General features: G+C 40.6%; 1 protein-coding gene across 1 annotated transcript in view; it reads right to left on the bottom strand.

Annotated features, from left to right (window-relative positions):
- Positions 1–16,668, bottom strand: part of FNDC3B (fibronectin type III domain containing 3B) — a 183,049-nt gene that overhangs the window by 11,116 nt on the left and 155,265 nt on the right. Inside the window, exons 23-24 of the mRNA XM_064385242.1 lie at positions 10,957–11,169; positions 2,014–2,180 (exon numbers count right to left, since the gene is read on the bottom strand). Of these exons, the coding sequence (XP_064241312.1) occupies positions 2,014–2,180; positions 10,957–11,169 (380 nt within the window). The remainder of the gene's footprint in view (positions 1–2,013; positions 2,181–10,956; positions 11,170–16,668) is intronic.

Genomic DNA, 16,668 nt, shown 5'->3' with positions numbered 1-16,668 from the left:
CAGGCAGAGCCAGCAAGTACAATACCAAAAAAAAGAGAATAAAACTGGGAGAAACAAGAGTGCTGAACACTTGTATCAGGTGGTTAGCATGTGCACGTGCAAGGACATGAGCTTGTTAAAGGAAATCCAGATCCCCAACCCCACAAAAACAGACAACAGGAGGGTCTACCAAAGAAACAAATGCTGCTGCATACATTACACAAATTTTAGACTGATCTGTTACTTCCCAAGAGGAACACTTGAATCATGAAGGCCCAAATGTAATCAATATCCATTTACTTCTCTCTGCACATCTGCTAGTGTTGAGAGACTGATAATAAACGCCTTTATCTTAGCTGACAACAATCTCAATTATTTTTCCTTCTCTTTCCATCCCTCACTTCAGTACATGTAGATTTTTGTCTGACACTTACAAAACACTGCCATTAACAACAAAGCTATTCTAGGGTTGGCATCACTAAGAGAGTAATTAGGAGACCTTATAGGAGAACACACACTTTCTTCTGCTAGATAAAAAGCCAAATTAAGTCTATCACATAAATTCCTTTGTATTCCTCGGACCACAGGAGGGAATCAACACTATCATTTGGCATCAGACCAGTACTCCCCATGGCATCACCTCCCTTCAGCAGTGCTCACCAGCACAGTTTTGTCATGCCCTTTTCTCTGTCACAGCCAGTGCTCTGTCAGGTACCCGAGGTCCCAGCCCACACACGACCTGGTATTTGCACCATTGATTCTCAGCTTGATACTCAGCCCAGGGGATGAGTCACATTTAACAGGGACTCAACAGGCAGAATGGGAGTTCAAAACAAACACCTAGGTGAGGTGAACTGAATAAAATGGATTTTTAGCCAACAAAATGCAAGTGTGACTACAGTGGCATCCTGGGTCATGCCACAGGTGCTCCCTTCCCTTGGCTGGGCAGCACATCTCACACCAGTGTAAAGGTGTGCATCAGGATAAATCACCCCTGGCTAAGTATCCTTACTCTCAAACACACAGGTATTTTTTGCTGGAGAGTGTTTTCTCCCTGGGGATGACTGACTTAGCAGGGAAAGGCACCCCCAGCAGTGTTCTCCCCTCTAAATATTTGCTTACTAAAGGTGTCAAAATCACCAAAGCTGGATTTTAAATACAGAGAAGCAAACAAAACCTCTCTGACAAACTGATAGCTGTCATTTCTCTCAGAAAATCATAGGGCTTGACAGGGAAGACTTCAGCACCCAGGAGAAAAGGTGCATTTGATATCAGCTCAGCTGATCTGACAACCCATAGAGCAACCCCACTGCCCTTGTAACAGGCCAAAGAAGGACTAATTAGGCCTAGAACAAAAGGCCTAATTACATGAAGTTTTATAACGAAACATCTTTCACTGTGGGTTTTACTTTTGCTCCTTCATTTCCTTCTTTCCTCCTCCTCCTCCCTCAGAAGCATAATTACTTAGGACAAAATTTACACACGGTAAAAGACATTTTATTACAAAACTTCATTTAATTAGGCCATTTATTTCTCCTAGTGGAACACATGCTGAGTTCTAAGTCTAATGCTCTATATGTAATATATCATAATTAATTTTATACATTAAAGGAAAAATAAACTCTGAAGGCCTACACTGGACATCAAATACACAACAAAAAAAATTAAACTTTACTAAAGCTTAAGTTGGTAGGTACATACACACATACAGCTGTTAGATCTCTTGTATAAATGCTGTGGTAATCCAGAGCAATCCCCTGGTAAACATTATTGATAGCAACAGTATTTGAACAGTTTTTTATTACAACAGTGGCTGACATAACCTTTATATTGCTTGTGTGACTTTTTTGGGTCGTAATTTAGCTTCTCACCACTTAAGTAACTGCACAACTCAAGAGAAGCCTACAGTCAGCACAAACTGGATCTTCACAAGTGTTATTATATATTTATGGTAACCTTTACAACCTCTCCTCATACTTAGCAATCACATAAATATTTACAAGTTACTTACGTGTAAAAAACCGTACTACATACCTTTGATTGCAGGTGGGAGTGACTTAGTTGTGCAGAAGGTACAGATTTCTGAGAAAGGTCCCTCCCCAGCATCATTGACTGCCTGTATTCTGAACGAGTAACAGGTGGATTCTGTCAGCCTCTGTATCTTGTACGTGTGACTTGGTCCCCTATAAATTGGGATAAACCTGAAACAATAAAAATGAGAGTATGTAGTTACACTGGAGTGGCACTGACATTTTTGGTTATTGCACTTACCAGCTTGGAGTATCCACCTTGTGAAAACTGGCACCACGTGCCCTGCAGGGCTGTTAAACACACTTATAAAAATGTCCCATGAACAATACACTGATGATGATGAGAAGGTCAGGGAGAGCAGAAGTTCATTGTCCCTTTTGAAACTATTTTACCTTGCAAAAAGATTGCATGAATTAACAGGAAGAATATCTGTCAGTGGGTTCCCCACCACCATGGAATCAAAATGGATTCAGCTTGTGTCCTGCATGTAAACCACGTGTGCCACTGGTTTACAAGCATGATGAAAACACAATTAATATGTTGACTCCTTAATGGATTTGGACTTCATTTGCACATTAAGACACAAAGGCCATGTCTTGCACTCATCTGTGTCACCTTCCAAAACACCTCCATTGACAAGACTAAACAAGAGCACACACAAACTTGTCCAACAATGTAATACTGAACAAAATCAATGTCCTTTTAAAAAAAAAGTATACAGCTGCTAAAGAGAACCTGACTTCTACTTTCTATTGCTCTGCTCAGATAAATGTTTTTCACTAATAGTTGTATGTCAGCCAGCAGTAGCTAAGCCCCTGACCTCCAGGAGCTGAGCACAGTGGGGATGAGAGGAAGCACCCAGACTGTGCATCCAGCCACTCAGCCTCAACCAGGGAACATCTTGCACGCAATAGTCCTGGCCTTGGAGAACAGAAAATTTGCTGCGTAGGATCATATACTATTATTTTATTATTTAGTACCCTAATTCAAGTATCTTAACCATTTCAGAAGGTTTTAAATCAGCAGGAAGCCAAGAGAAATTTTCCTTTGACCTCCCTGTTTAGGTGCTAGCTTTATCCTTAGGCTTTGCAGGAGATACAGAGTACAACCAATTTGAGCATTTCAAAGAAACTGGGTCTGTCATTAGCTCTCAGGGACAGAAATCAATTTGTATTACTTTATGCTTGCAATCCATGTAAGTACAAACAGAGATCAAGAATTATCTGTAATAAAAGGAAATATTCAGGTAATTCAAATTGCTGGAAATGTACTCTGAGGACTAATGTGACTTACTACTGAGTTTTAGTGAGACTCACACCTTGATAGGAAACTAAAGATCTGTGCCCACAAGTTTTTAAGAGGAGAGTTTAGAGCCAATTTCCAAAGAACTGTTTTCCTAACCTTATGCTCACCCAGTTTAAGAACTCCCTGCTATCCCACATTTCTGAGGCTCACGTAAGCAGCTACAGCACGTTTCAAGTCTGACACAAACCCGTGCTCAAGGAATAAAATTTCTTGAGATCCACTGAGTGATGAGCAAAGAACACATACTCAGGACAGCATTAAGACTCAAGAGACAAGACACTCTCCCTCTGCACTTCCTGCAGCTCAATCAGGCAGCTGGCTCAGAAACCACTGCACTACTCACAGGAGTGTGGAGATTTGGCTCTGACGCTGGTGCAAGGGCAACAGAGAGCAAAAAACAGCCAATGCCTGTTTTAGACTAATGACCTCTTTGCAATCATTTGTGGACTTAGGTGAACAATAAATCTATCTTCCCAGCTAACAGAAAAGCACAACCTCACCCCAGGCTGGGCCTAAGGTACATTTACACATTTACAGTCATTCATATGGCCACTAGCAATTACTCAAATGGCATCTTCACCTTTTGGATATGACTAAGGTCACTAACACTTCCTAACACTGAGGAACTGATCTGGAAAAACATTTGAGCTCCTTCTGTCATTTGGGAACTGAACTAATACTCCCAGTTAATTTAATACCAGTACTCCCATCCAGTTCCCATCTCCACTCATTTCTACTTCTCTGTCTCTAAAAACATCTGTCAGGAAAGCAAGAACTGTTACAGAGAAGCTTGCACCACAGGACTGCAATGGAAGCTCATTTAAAACTTCTGAGATTCGACCACCTCTGAAGAAAGAGAGCTTCCAATTTTGAAAGAAGAAAGGCTGATGGCCAAGCCAGTTAAATTCAGCTTTTGTTGGGCTTTATTGTGACACTAATGCTTTGTAATTGTGTTTGAAGATGCAGATCGTGATGTAAGTCATGTAATGAAGATGAAAAGCTAACTCCAAAATACCTGTGGTTTTTTAATAAGGTAGTATTTTCCTCATGTGTAAAGTAGGCATTTCATAATCCTCCAGGATTACTTCTGTTATTTAAAAAAAATAACTGATATAGGTATGGAGCAGTCTTTTTTTACTCTCCTGGGCTTTCTGCTGGAGGACCACAATGAACTCAGAGTTGAGTCAATCAGTGTAACTGCACATTGCTACTGTGAGGCAGCATACGTTAAAAACTATCTTAAACTAAGGTAACATGTTCATATGATTGCAATTTCATCTTTAAAATCTAAATCTACTTTGCACAAAAAAGCACATTTGAACACAAGCTCTATGTACCTTTGCTTTCTTAGCAAGCCTGTTATTGTTCACTGTACTTCATCCATGCCTCATTCCATACATTGCCTCAAGAACAAGTCAGTTCTGAGCTTGTTTGCAAGGACTTAATCTCTTATGCATTGAAAAGTTGACTTAATCTGTGTACGGAAACCTTCCCTGTGCTCTATCTCCCTCTCACCTTCTTCAAACCAAGATGTTTTCAAATCTCAGTTGAATTCAAAATACAAAAGGCTCCATACCTCAACTGGCACCATGCCTTTGAAAACATTCAGCCTCTGTGGTTATTGGAATTCTCAGTTACAGCTGTATTTTTTTTTTCAAAGTTTGCACCATCCGGAATTAAACCTGATTATTCTAATTTCCAGGCTGCGGTGTTGCCTCTCCTATCCATTAAATTAACAGCAGAGACCAAAAAGAAAGCAACTTTCTCCAGAGATGGAGGCACTCCCCAGAGGTTACTTGTCCTTCATCTCACAGAGTCATCCCAATTCTCCCTTCCCAGACATTCTCACATCAGCCACAGATTATTCATTTACCTGCACGCAGCAGAGGAGAGAGAACATCGTGTCCTACAGCAATTGTTAGGGAGACACCACTGCTGTTAGTTTTTCATCAATACCCTTTCATTCCCAGTGAAGATCTTCTTGGAAGTATTTTGCATCTCACAGCTATTTTGTTTCCTCCACTTCAGTCACTTCCAGTCAAGCACAAGAATATGAATGTACTTGCTCTACCTCTGCTCATTAATTCCCAGCACATTTTGAACAGCAGGCTCCCTTTCAAACTCTTGGGTTTTGTTTATATTTTGGTAACCTGTTGGTTCTTGCAAGAAGTTAATTTGACAGAAATTCTACTGTACAGCACTAAGTAAGATGGAAATCTTGGGGGAAGGCACAAAGGCTGAGTGAGCCTTGAATGATTCTGTTATTGCCTCTCAAAGTAAGTGGTCAGATGTCAGGATTTTGGCTGGAGAGGAATCATTAACACAGCATCATTAACACACAGTCCAACCTGGTGACCTGAGGCTTCACACCAGCACACAAAGGCAACTGCCTAATTAGAAACTAAATGACAAGAACTTCACAAACCAACAGTTCTTTTAATATTATTAATGCTACATCACATTATCTACATATTTACTGCAGGAAGAGAAATGATAACAGAGTCAGATTGGAAGAGTTTGGTTTTCTCCCCTGAATTATCTAGCACATCTGCAGGCTAGACAAAGGGTACTTGCTGCCAAAAATTGATTTTTAGTTTCTACTAGATTATCTGTCTTCTGCTGCTGAATTTGAGTTTGTAACCCATATTCACAACAGACAATCACTTGTCAGACATCTGGAATTATTAAGAGTTGAAGTATTTCAGCCTACAGAAGCTCCTCCACAACAAGAAAAATTGATTTTTTTGCAAGAAGCATCTGGGCACATCCAACAGGAATGGAAGACAGAGCAGCCAAGTGCCTGACTGAAGATTCCTGTGTGCAGCCACATCTGGGGGGCAAGGAACAAGCAGGGAGGGCAATACTGAGCACAGCTTAAATGGGAATTAACAACATTTGAATGGAAGATGTGGGAGGAATCAGGGAGAGCACCCAACGGCCTCTTGAAATTACACAGTCAGGAAGAAGTAGATGATGAGGCAGCTACAAGACCTTGTCAGTTACCAACAATAATAAATAAAAGTGAACTTAAAGCTAAAACCAGAAGAGAACAGAGTTCAGAGCAGCAAACCAATATTCTTACAGCCCTACATGTGTTTATCTTCCCTGTGCAGCATTAGAGCCACTTTCCCAGAGTTTTAACAGAGTTTATGGCCTTCAAATGATGCTCACTGAGCACACAGTGCCCAAGCTGCTGCTGTGACAGCCCCAGACACACGGGCAGAGCTAGAGAAGGGAGCCAAGCTCAGTCTCTGCTGCACCAACAGCAGCGAAGGGAAGCTGGAACCTAAAAATGTGCCCTTGAAAAACTGGCCAGTGTGATCCTGCTGCACTAAACTGAGCCTCCATCACACTTTAGAGATTAAATACGAGAGACATTACTCTAATCAAGGCGTTATTTTTCTTATAAGGTTGTTACAGATGTGCAGAAAATAGTTTTATTATAGTGACTATCTTGGGTCTAGATGCTACACTTATTTATGATCTGTTGTCTGGAATATTCAGTTACCCATGAAGTCTGAAGTACCTGCAGATGTGCACAGATCAAAATAAAAGAGAAAATTTTATTTCTTACCAAAGCAGGGATTTTTTTGAATATACTTATGGAGTAGCATCTTCTTTTGTGTCTTGCCAGCTTCCTCACAGCTGAAACACCTCATCTCACACATTTAATGTGTTTTTTTGAGGCTTCACTTTGTTCCAAATAATGACACATATACAGTTAACTCACACCTACTACAAATGTTGGTTTACTCCTGCTTCCAGGAAGAAAGATAAAATGCATTAACAAGTTAACTCTCACACTTGGGAACAGTTCTTCCTCTTCTTTTTCATTTGCAAAGCCCCAGGTATCTGATCAGAATGCTGCTAATATAAATATCACTATTATTAAAAGCAATACTCATCTACACAATGCAGCAATATGAACACGGGTTAGCTTGAAAACTTTCCTGAACATTAACTTTCTATCTAGCCAGGCCTGCAGTACAAACTGTAGCATGCCATCTGTCTTGATGCTCATGCTTAATTTCCTTTTATCACTGTTTTACCCAATACGAAAATTATTTTTTCCTGCAGGTTTTTGCAAGGATATGTTAACTTATCTGATTTTGTATCTTAATAGAATTTCACAAGCCAGTAGGACTGATACATAACAGTAATTGCTGTTAAAATGGGTGTAAATTGTCTTGATCAAATCAGGAGTGTAAACAATTTTTTAATTAGACTGCTTGAAACTTGCAGTAACCAGGGGATGATTATGCAAAAGTCATCAGGCAAGGGCAGCACATTCAGCAACTCATCCCTCTGTGTTTCTATTCTGCCTCCAAGTTAAGGCAGAGCAAACACCCAGGTTGAGGCTCATATATTCAACCACTCCCTGCTACCACCAACTGAACACAACAGAAGTGTGAGGCAACTGTCAATGATCCTAACATTATGTTTTTAAAGAATATATTGAGGATGTTTTTTAGTCACCTTTACCAATGGCCCTCCCTTAAAATGTAATTACACGTGTGTATATTGATTGTGATTCTCTACACACATAAAAATCACACAACTTACCTCAGCTGCAACATAGAATCATCTAAAATAAACACCAGCAACTGATAAATTACCCACTCTTAATTTACTTGCTAATTCTCCCTTTCAGACTGGATATCGTGAGCATTTTAAGACACTAAGAGGTGCAATTAGTTGTGGGAACAACTAAAGACTAATTACTAGTACAGCAGGAAAAAGACCACCAACATTAATTAGGTTCATTTGTTCCACAGAGGAAAAAATCCATAGTATTCTGGAAAGTAGTGAAATTTCATTAAAATAAATTTCTTCACATTACCACAATTAGAAAATGAAGTCACAACTGATAGTTGATTTAAAAAAGAAAGGAATTTCATAGTCCTCCTTACATAAAGGTCACTTACTCTCAACTAACGTTTCTATGTACTGAGCTTTCCAGAAACAGATTTTTCTTCATTTCCACTCAGTGCTAGCCATAATTGAAAGGACAAGTGATGCTAATTTCATCTTCCTAAATGTCACACCCCGAAGAGCTAATGGGAGCTAACGCAGGTACAGCTCTGATGTGCACACCTCCTCAAGCCCTTACACTAATCAGTGCCAGAAGATTTCCAAGTATTTTGCTTCACAGGTCTTGCAATCAATGAAACATTTGGTCTCCAACAACTGGCCTGTTACACCTCATTACAGAAAGGAAAAGTTGAAAACACTCCTTAATGACCAGGACACACTGGAGAGCACTGGCTGTCATTACATAAAGCCAGAGATGAGTCTTTACCAAAAGGCCATTAAAGCTGTTGGGTCAGGATGGGACTTACTGATTATTTCCTTTTCTTAAAAGAACTCGCTCATCTTTATAATTCTGCTTGTGAAAACACTTCAACAGCATTTTAAAGGTAGCTTCCAGCTCTTAAACCAAAGAAGGGACAACAATAATATCGAATTGAGGGATTTCAATATAAAGCTGTTATCAGTAATTTCAGATGTCTCACAGTCACAATGTTCTCTGAAAGACCAGGAATATGACAGAGGTCACTTCTCAGTTATCCATGTTTTAAACCACAACCTCTTTCCCTGAATCAAGGACTATCTCTTCTCCCAACAGAAGGGATACCATGGCACCTTCCTACGACTCTTTCAGACCAGAAAATACACCAGTACATCCTTCAAGATAATTTATTTTGTGTCATTTTTTCACCAGAGACTGGCTTCCTAGAGGGCTGGTCAGTCCCAGGCCTGACAGTGATACAGAGATATTTGGACAATGCTCTTAACAACACCCTTTAACTTGGCCAGCACTGAACTGGCCAGGCAGTCACACTGCATGGCTGCAGGTCCCTTCCAGCTAAAATATCCCATTTAATTGCTCCCTCATATGTGCACAGTTTACTGTGCAACTGGAGAGGCCAGTGATGCTCAAAGAACAGTGCACCCACCCCACTCCTCTGCCATGCCCACGCCAGGATGGATCCCTGAGCCCCAGCTCTGGCTCATTTCAGGAATTGTCTGGGCTAGTTGCTCCAAGCCCAACCACCAAAGGGAGCATTTCATGGAATGGCTCAGTTCAGGCAGGAGGAGACAGCACAATGCAGAGGAGCAGCTTCTCTGCATCTCTGGGAGCTCGTGTGGACTCTAAGTCAAATTCACAGCTAAGAAGATCCAGCAGAGTATCAAGTCCAAATGGCTCCCAAAAGAGACCATTTGCACTGGGAAAAGCTTGTGGAAAAGCAAAGAATCATGCTAAAGCTGTATGCCAAAGCAAGGGAGAAAAATCCCTTCTTTGCCTGCTGTGAGGTAACATTGTATTCTTACAAGGAAACTTCCTATTTTCCCCACGATAAAGACAGGTTAAAAACAATTTACAGTTCTTCACCACCCTACCTGCAGTGCTACATGAAAGCAAAGCAAAGCAGCCTGCTGGATGTGTCTTTAGAGCTGACTGAATCCCAGGGTGCTGCAGGTGATGGGCTCCTGCCAAGCATCACTGCACTCTGAGGGAACAGTTTTCACCAGTCAGACTTTCAAATGGGTATTTATATTCATTGGACACCTCTCAGGATTAATACAGTGTACCCTCTCTGCATCAGTACAGGTGAGATACTGGGAGGTATTAAGGCATTATTCATGGTGGGTTTATTACTTAAAATTAGAGCTTTTGGGCCAGATCTTCAGCTGGCATAAACTCAGCATAACTCTATTTAAATTAAAGGAATTGTGCTAATTTACATCAAATTATGATCTGTGCTGAAGGTCTCTAAGGATTACCTACTCGATAAGTCACTTATTTTAGCTAATTGGAGTAGTTGAGAGTGTTTCTTAGTAAATTATGAACTATCTATGATATTTATTCATTGAAGAGCTCAGACCGTTAGGCATTACTTGCATATTGTCTTTCTTTCCTTCCCTTTTAAAACTGAATATATCTCATCACAACTTTGGATCTACATCAGCAAATTTTCCCATACAAAGCTCACATAGAAAGGTAAGTTTTAGCTTAGCACTGACTGTTTAATTTAAACTTAGGTATTTGTTTCTTGCACATCTTATTTCAAAATTATTTGAGCTACCAAGCTGATGCCAAGCTTGTATTTTCTAATGCTGTAAAACATTACAGCTATAAAATCAAGACCACCAGGTTGCCCAAAAAACATTGTTCTGCTCAGTTCTACCTTACCTAGACATCTGATTTGTAACCCTTGGCTTTATGAATACACACAGCAAGCTGGGTACTGTATCTTTATTTCATATATTCCAAAAGGTAAAGCACTGTGGCCATGAAACTCGATTTTAAATTTAATGGCAGAGAGGCGAGGGTTTTGCTGAAATGTCACTAGTACAGGATTGATTTCTGTTAGACCTGGAAGTGTTAGGTTAATGGTTGGACTCAACAATTTAAAGGTTCTTTCCAATCGTAATGATTCCATGACTCTTTATTACTCACAGCTTTACTGCATAACTTGCTCAGACTACAGGCACAGAATGCCTATTAAAGCAGTGTTTTGTACATACTGGTAGGCACAAAGCAATCAGGAAAACAGAATTTTTCTTTCACTCACAACTGTGTTATGATGAACCAGAATTCATTTTCATTAGCACAAGGAAAAGATTCATCTCTCTTACCCTTTATTTCTGTCCTCTATCTGCAAGATGTAGACCATGTCATCAGCAGAGTGAAGCTTGGAGCTGCTGTCTCCCCACTTCAGCTTCAGGCTCTGAGGCCCTGCTGCAGCACACTCCAGCCGTGGAGGTAAGGGTGGCAATGGCCTGGTTTTTGCTTTAATAAAGTGGCTAAAAGGTCCAGCTCCAATTTCATTGACAGCCTGGATCCTGATCCTAAAACAAACAGCAAGAAGAGGAATGTTAAATGAAGTGCTTTCATGAGGTTCTTGATATGAACACACCCCAAGGGGCAAGAGAGCCATCTGGGGCTGCCTGCCCCATCCCTGCCCAGCTCCCAGGGCTCTTGGTGGCACACTGGAAGGTTCTGTCAGCACAACAGGGATCATCCTGCTTAGACTGTAAGAGGTGCAGTGAGGATGTCAGAAATGCAGAGGCAGAGGGGAAGGTTTGGGTCTCAGGACCTGGTGACAGCCTCTTCAGCCACAGGGACAAGGGGCAGCAGCACAGGACAAGCACAGCCTGGAAAACATGAAGTGTCCAACCATGAGTAAATAAAATGCGAAAGTGTGTGCTGGTTGTCTAACAGACATCATGGACTAATTTAGGTGAAGTCATTCAGGGAAAGCACTGGTGTCACTGCCACAAAACCCATCCCCATGCTGGCAAACACCCTGAAAACCCAAAGCAGTGTTCTCTCGGTCTCACAAAGCACACTATTTAAGCACAGGAAACTCTGCTGGGAGGAATAATGAAGGAGGTTAAATCCACAAACCTCCTACACTCTGCCACAAACTGCAGAAATGTTAACTGCCAGTGAACTATCCATTAGATCAAATAAATGCTGGACCCAAGTCACCCTCACAAGATGCACAAAGGCCCTTGAGCCATTTGAGGACATCAAGAAGAAAAGCAGACCACTTGCCTGGTCACAGCAGCCTGAATATGGAAATGTTCTTAAGACTGAGCCAGTCCTCTAAATTCTATTTCTTTCTTAAGATAATGACTCCTGCTTTCTGCTTTGTTAGTTTTCTCTTACCTGTCTGCACCTTAGTCTAACACTGAGAGGAGTAGCAGTCTCTGACTATGGTAACATCAACAGCACCAATACAAAAGTGGAAATTTGCATTTCTCAACAGTTTTGAGGACTTTGTAAATAGAAATATTGGTAGAGATGAGCCTGAAAGATTTCAAAAGTTTGTTAATCAAAGACTAAATATGAAAAATCAGGATGGAGAAAACTAATTAAGTTAGTTCAGCCTAGTTTAGTTAGCTGGAAAGATGCCATTTACTTTGGAAATCCTGTGCACAGCAGCCTTGTATTTTCTCATGGGTAAAGACTTTTACAAGAACTGTCTTTGCTTGGCAAAGCTACTCATTTTGACTGAAGAACATAAAGGGATGCAAGTTCACACAAACAATGTATGAAAAATTACTTTGCTTTTAACAGCAAATTTTCAGCTCTACCATCAGGAAAAGAGCATGTTAAAGGGATAGGGGGAAAACATTCTCCAAAGTATTCCCCATTGGAAAAAAGCCCCAAAACTGTTATTTTCTGCCTTTCAAGAACATAAAAGGTTACATTGTTAATAAACATATAGAAAGATAATGAACTCTGATCTACTGTTAGTCAGCACAGAGAGAATGCAGTGTGTATACAGTCATGTGCAAATGTGTGCTTAAATCTCTGCTTATTGACCCAGCCACCAAGAGGGGCAACATAGTGATTGGTGCGGAGCTGCATTTTCCCTTTAACCTTCCTTCTGGCTTCAGGAAATGCATTCTGACCACCTTATAACATTACATTCCTCCTCTTCCTCCCTAAGGGTGGATGGCACCAAGATCCAGTGGGAGCCTCCTCTTCAACTGCTTCTTGCAAGCATAGAAAGAACAACAAGCTTTTCTAGTACCTAAAAAAGTGCAATTAATATAAGCATTGATCTTACTTCATATTATGCTACGTTTTTTGCTTTACATTTAAGAGTCATTACATCAATATTTAATGGTATTTCCAATTTAAAAAACCAAGCCTGCCTGTATTTTCACTGGATTCTAGCAAGCTCACCATTAGCATGTGCAGTAACAGTAGCAGTTCTATTACAAAATGTTACTACTGCTTTTGTAGATTAATTACAGCAGCATGCTCTAGAGTATATATCCTTTTGTTTTGTTTGGTATTACTTAAAGTCCCAGTAACAACAAAGCCTCTCCTCTCCTCAAGCATTGTAACCTCAGCTGGTTTCCAACTGCAGCTACCACACCTGAAAACAAGCAGTGAAATGAATCTCTCTCCAATATCACACTTTTTAGATATATGCAAGCACAGAAACCTGCACTTCCTTGTCTTGCTTTTGTCGGTATTTGCACAAGGCAAAGATGTGTCTCCTCAATCCTTTTTTCCCTTGCTTTCCTCTGCTGCACAGAGTTCTTGCTCCCCCCTTCTGACACACACAAATATGCACACACACACTCCCCTCCTGACTCTGGAGCACTGTAAGACTGATGGAAACTCTTAAGCCTTAAAATAGAGACAGGCATCTTTACAAATGAGTGATGACACTGGGAAAGCAGGAATTGATTTATTTGAGTCTAACATGGCTGATGTGGCCACTCTGCTGCTGATTGCACCACCATAAAGCTCTGTAAATTGCCACCATCATTCCCAGGGCCTGAGCTTCATCAGACACATACAAACAATAAATTTTGTGTTTCCTGTGCACATGGCAGTGCAACCCAAACCCTGGTGTTACCTCCCTCTGAACCCCAGCAGTGCCTGCTCAATGGGGATCAGAAACTCCAAAGGGAAGGGGAGAAGGAAGAAGGGAAACAGAAAAGGCAGAAAGGAGAAGGGGGAAGAGCAGATGGCAGTGGGAGAGCACCTTGTATTGCACCATCTCTGCTCCTGCCCCAGCCTGTGACAGTGAGCTTTTCCAGCTGGGTGGCACAGCCAGGGTGGGCAAGAGAACATCCACAATGAACTGGAAACCAATTCCTGTTTACACTACTGGTACTGGGAAAAATCAACTCTATTTCCATGTAAAAGTACAGTATAGACAAGAAGAAATATCTGCAGCAAAAGCACTTCCTGAATTCCTTTCAACTTTTCCACTAATGGTTTCTAAGTGAAAATACCCCAAACATCCTCTTGGAAAGTAAGATGGTTTAACAATCTGACAATCACAATCTGACAACAAGTTTTTTGAACATGTAAAGACTGTATTTAAGAATACTGCCTAATTCTGCAGACCCTGGACCAATAATATTTGTATTCATTCTCACATTTTCCCACTACAACTTTTAAACATTTAGAAAGAAAAATCATAAATCAGACTAGGCAAATTTAGAAACCACGAAATGATCTTTAACAGACCATTCTCTCTTAGGAGATTCTTGACCCAGGAAAATAAACACACCAAACAGGATGCTATTTTCAGATTGGTCACAAAATCCTTTGTATAGTATTCCAACAAACTGGAAAATCAACTTTTGAATTAATTTTAGAGTCTGACATGAGAAGACTTTGATTCCCTTGTTCCCATAAGAGGAATGCCACCAGTTGCAATACATATGCCTGTGGAAACCTGTGGGAGTTAAAATGCCATGGACTTCCAAAGGGGAGGGGAAGCAGCATCCTCCACCATCAGCAGCAGCCTGGACACGATGAAGAGCAATCACACACTGCCCCACAAATCCCCACTCAAGACTCCTGGAAGAAGACTTAGTTTGACACCCTGAAATATATTTTATAGCCTGCTTAAACTTTGCTAATTTGAGCATCCACATGAATTTTTTCCTCTGTCTTGGATGATCTTTCAGAATTCACAGAATGACTAGGTTGGAAGAGACTTTCAAGATCATGGACTCCAACCCAACTTTCACTTGATACGGTTTAAAAATCCAAAATATTTATAGAATTTTCATTCCTAAACCAAATTAAGTGTTGCTATTGAAATTTTATAATGCTACTATATATTTCTGTCCACTGTGTAGCTTCAGAGAAGAAACATTCTAAAAGATTGGAAGTTGTTTTGCAGTGAAGTATCTCAACAGCAGAACACAATTATCTATGGAATGTGTTAAGCGAAGCTTGGGAACAGACTGTAACAGAAAATTGGTGTTTCTGTGACTGTTGAATACTTATTTATTGTGGAATATTTATTAACTCACTCCTAGTTACATCAGTTCACAGAAAACCAGGCCAAGTATATTACCCTATAATCTGAGTTTCCAGAACTTCGTGGCTGTGTCAATAAAGCAGAGCCTGCAGAACTCAGACATATTTCTGCAGCTGCTCACCAGCCAGGATGTTTACACAGTGCTTTGGGGAGGCATCTGCTCTGTGCAGCAGCTGAGCTGGGCTGTGTCTGAGCAGGAATTCTCTTGACTCAGCCCTACCATGGCCACTCGCTGTGTGACAGAGGCATCTTCCACCTCCTCCTGCCTTAAATGCATTTTGGGATGGAAATCCTTCTCATGGAGTGCTGGCTGGATTTGCTGCTAAGACACAAAGCATCCTGGGCTGCTCCTGTTGTGGCCATTCCCACAGAAAGCTGGAAGCAAAGCAGTGCCAGACCCAAGCTAACAGGGTGGGCCCACGTGGCCAGGCTTTCACAATCACCCTCTATCCAAAACAACTTAAATTTCTAATTTTGGACTTGCTGGATTCATAATAACCAAGACTGGCTTTCAATTTTGGTTTCCCACAACAAAAAACTTTGATAGTGGAATTCCAACTCAACTAAAACATATAAACCCTTTGCTGATTTACTTCAAATTCTGCTGAAACTTTGGCAAGGGAATTCAGAGCCTCAAAGCCAGTAGTACTTGGCTTGTTTAGTCTAGGAAAAATATGTTCAGTGTGTTTTGAAACACAGCAGGGAATAAACACTTGAGAAGGAGAAGAGTAAGTTGTGTTAAACAAAACTGACACAAAAAGAAGACTCATCAGTGGAGAAATGTAGAGAATTAGATCAGTGATGTTCTGAAACATTCTTCTGATTCAGCCAGGGAGGGCAGAAAATGCACCAACGTTTAGCACAGAGCCTGATAATCCTTAAGGATTTATCAGGGCAGACACTCCCTGATCAAAGACCGGTGTCAAGATATGCTTGAAGAAGAAATATCGGCGAACAAGTTAATGATCACTACACTTTGACAAACCTGTTTTTGATTAGCAAAATACTTCAAACTATTGATGAGGTGCGTTTGCAATCCAACTGCAGTCACTTGTCTTCCCTTACAGGAATGAGATGCAAGATTTGGGGTTTCTTTATCTGATCTAGTTCAACAAAAGAGCTTTCCTGTATTATTACTTCTGATCAGCCATGCACAGCTCTGTGTTCTTAAAGTGGGTTTTTTTTTTTAGTAGAACTTAGTCTTACAACAATATTTAGAACAGTTAATGCTTGTGGCTTTGGCTGTTTCATTTGGACCAGCAACAGAACGAATCCTTGACTAAAACTATGTGATTTAATATGGTGCTTTTTTCAAAATAATGAACAAGAATGCAAAAAATATCATTTCAATCTCTGTTTCTAAGCCTTGAAGAAGACATTTCCCTTAAGGAAGCTGTAGACAATCAAGAGCCAGCGAAAAAAGAGACTGAAATAAGACTTTGGTGAAGAATTTAAATGGCACATTCTGTCTTGAGTGAGTTGCTCAAAGTTCCCTTTTCAGCTTTTTTGGGTCTTGGTTGAACAAACATTTGAGGAGAAG

The sequence above is a fragment of the Passer domesticus genome, chromosome 11, assembly GCF_036417665.1.
Source record: "Passer domesticus isolate bPasDom1 chromosome 11, bPasDom1.hap1, whole genome shotgun sequence".
NCBI lineage: Eukaryota > Metazoa > Chordata > Aves > Passeriformes > Passeridae > Passer > Passer domesticus.
The sequence above is the reverse complement of the archived record's forward strand: the minus strand, read 5'-3'. Positions and strand labels throughout refer to the sequence as shown.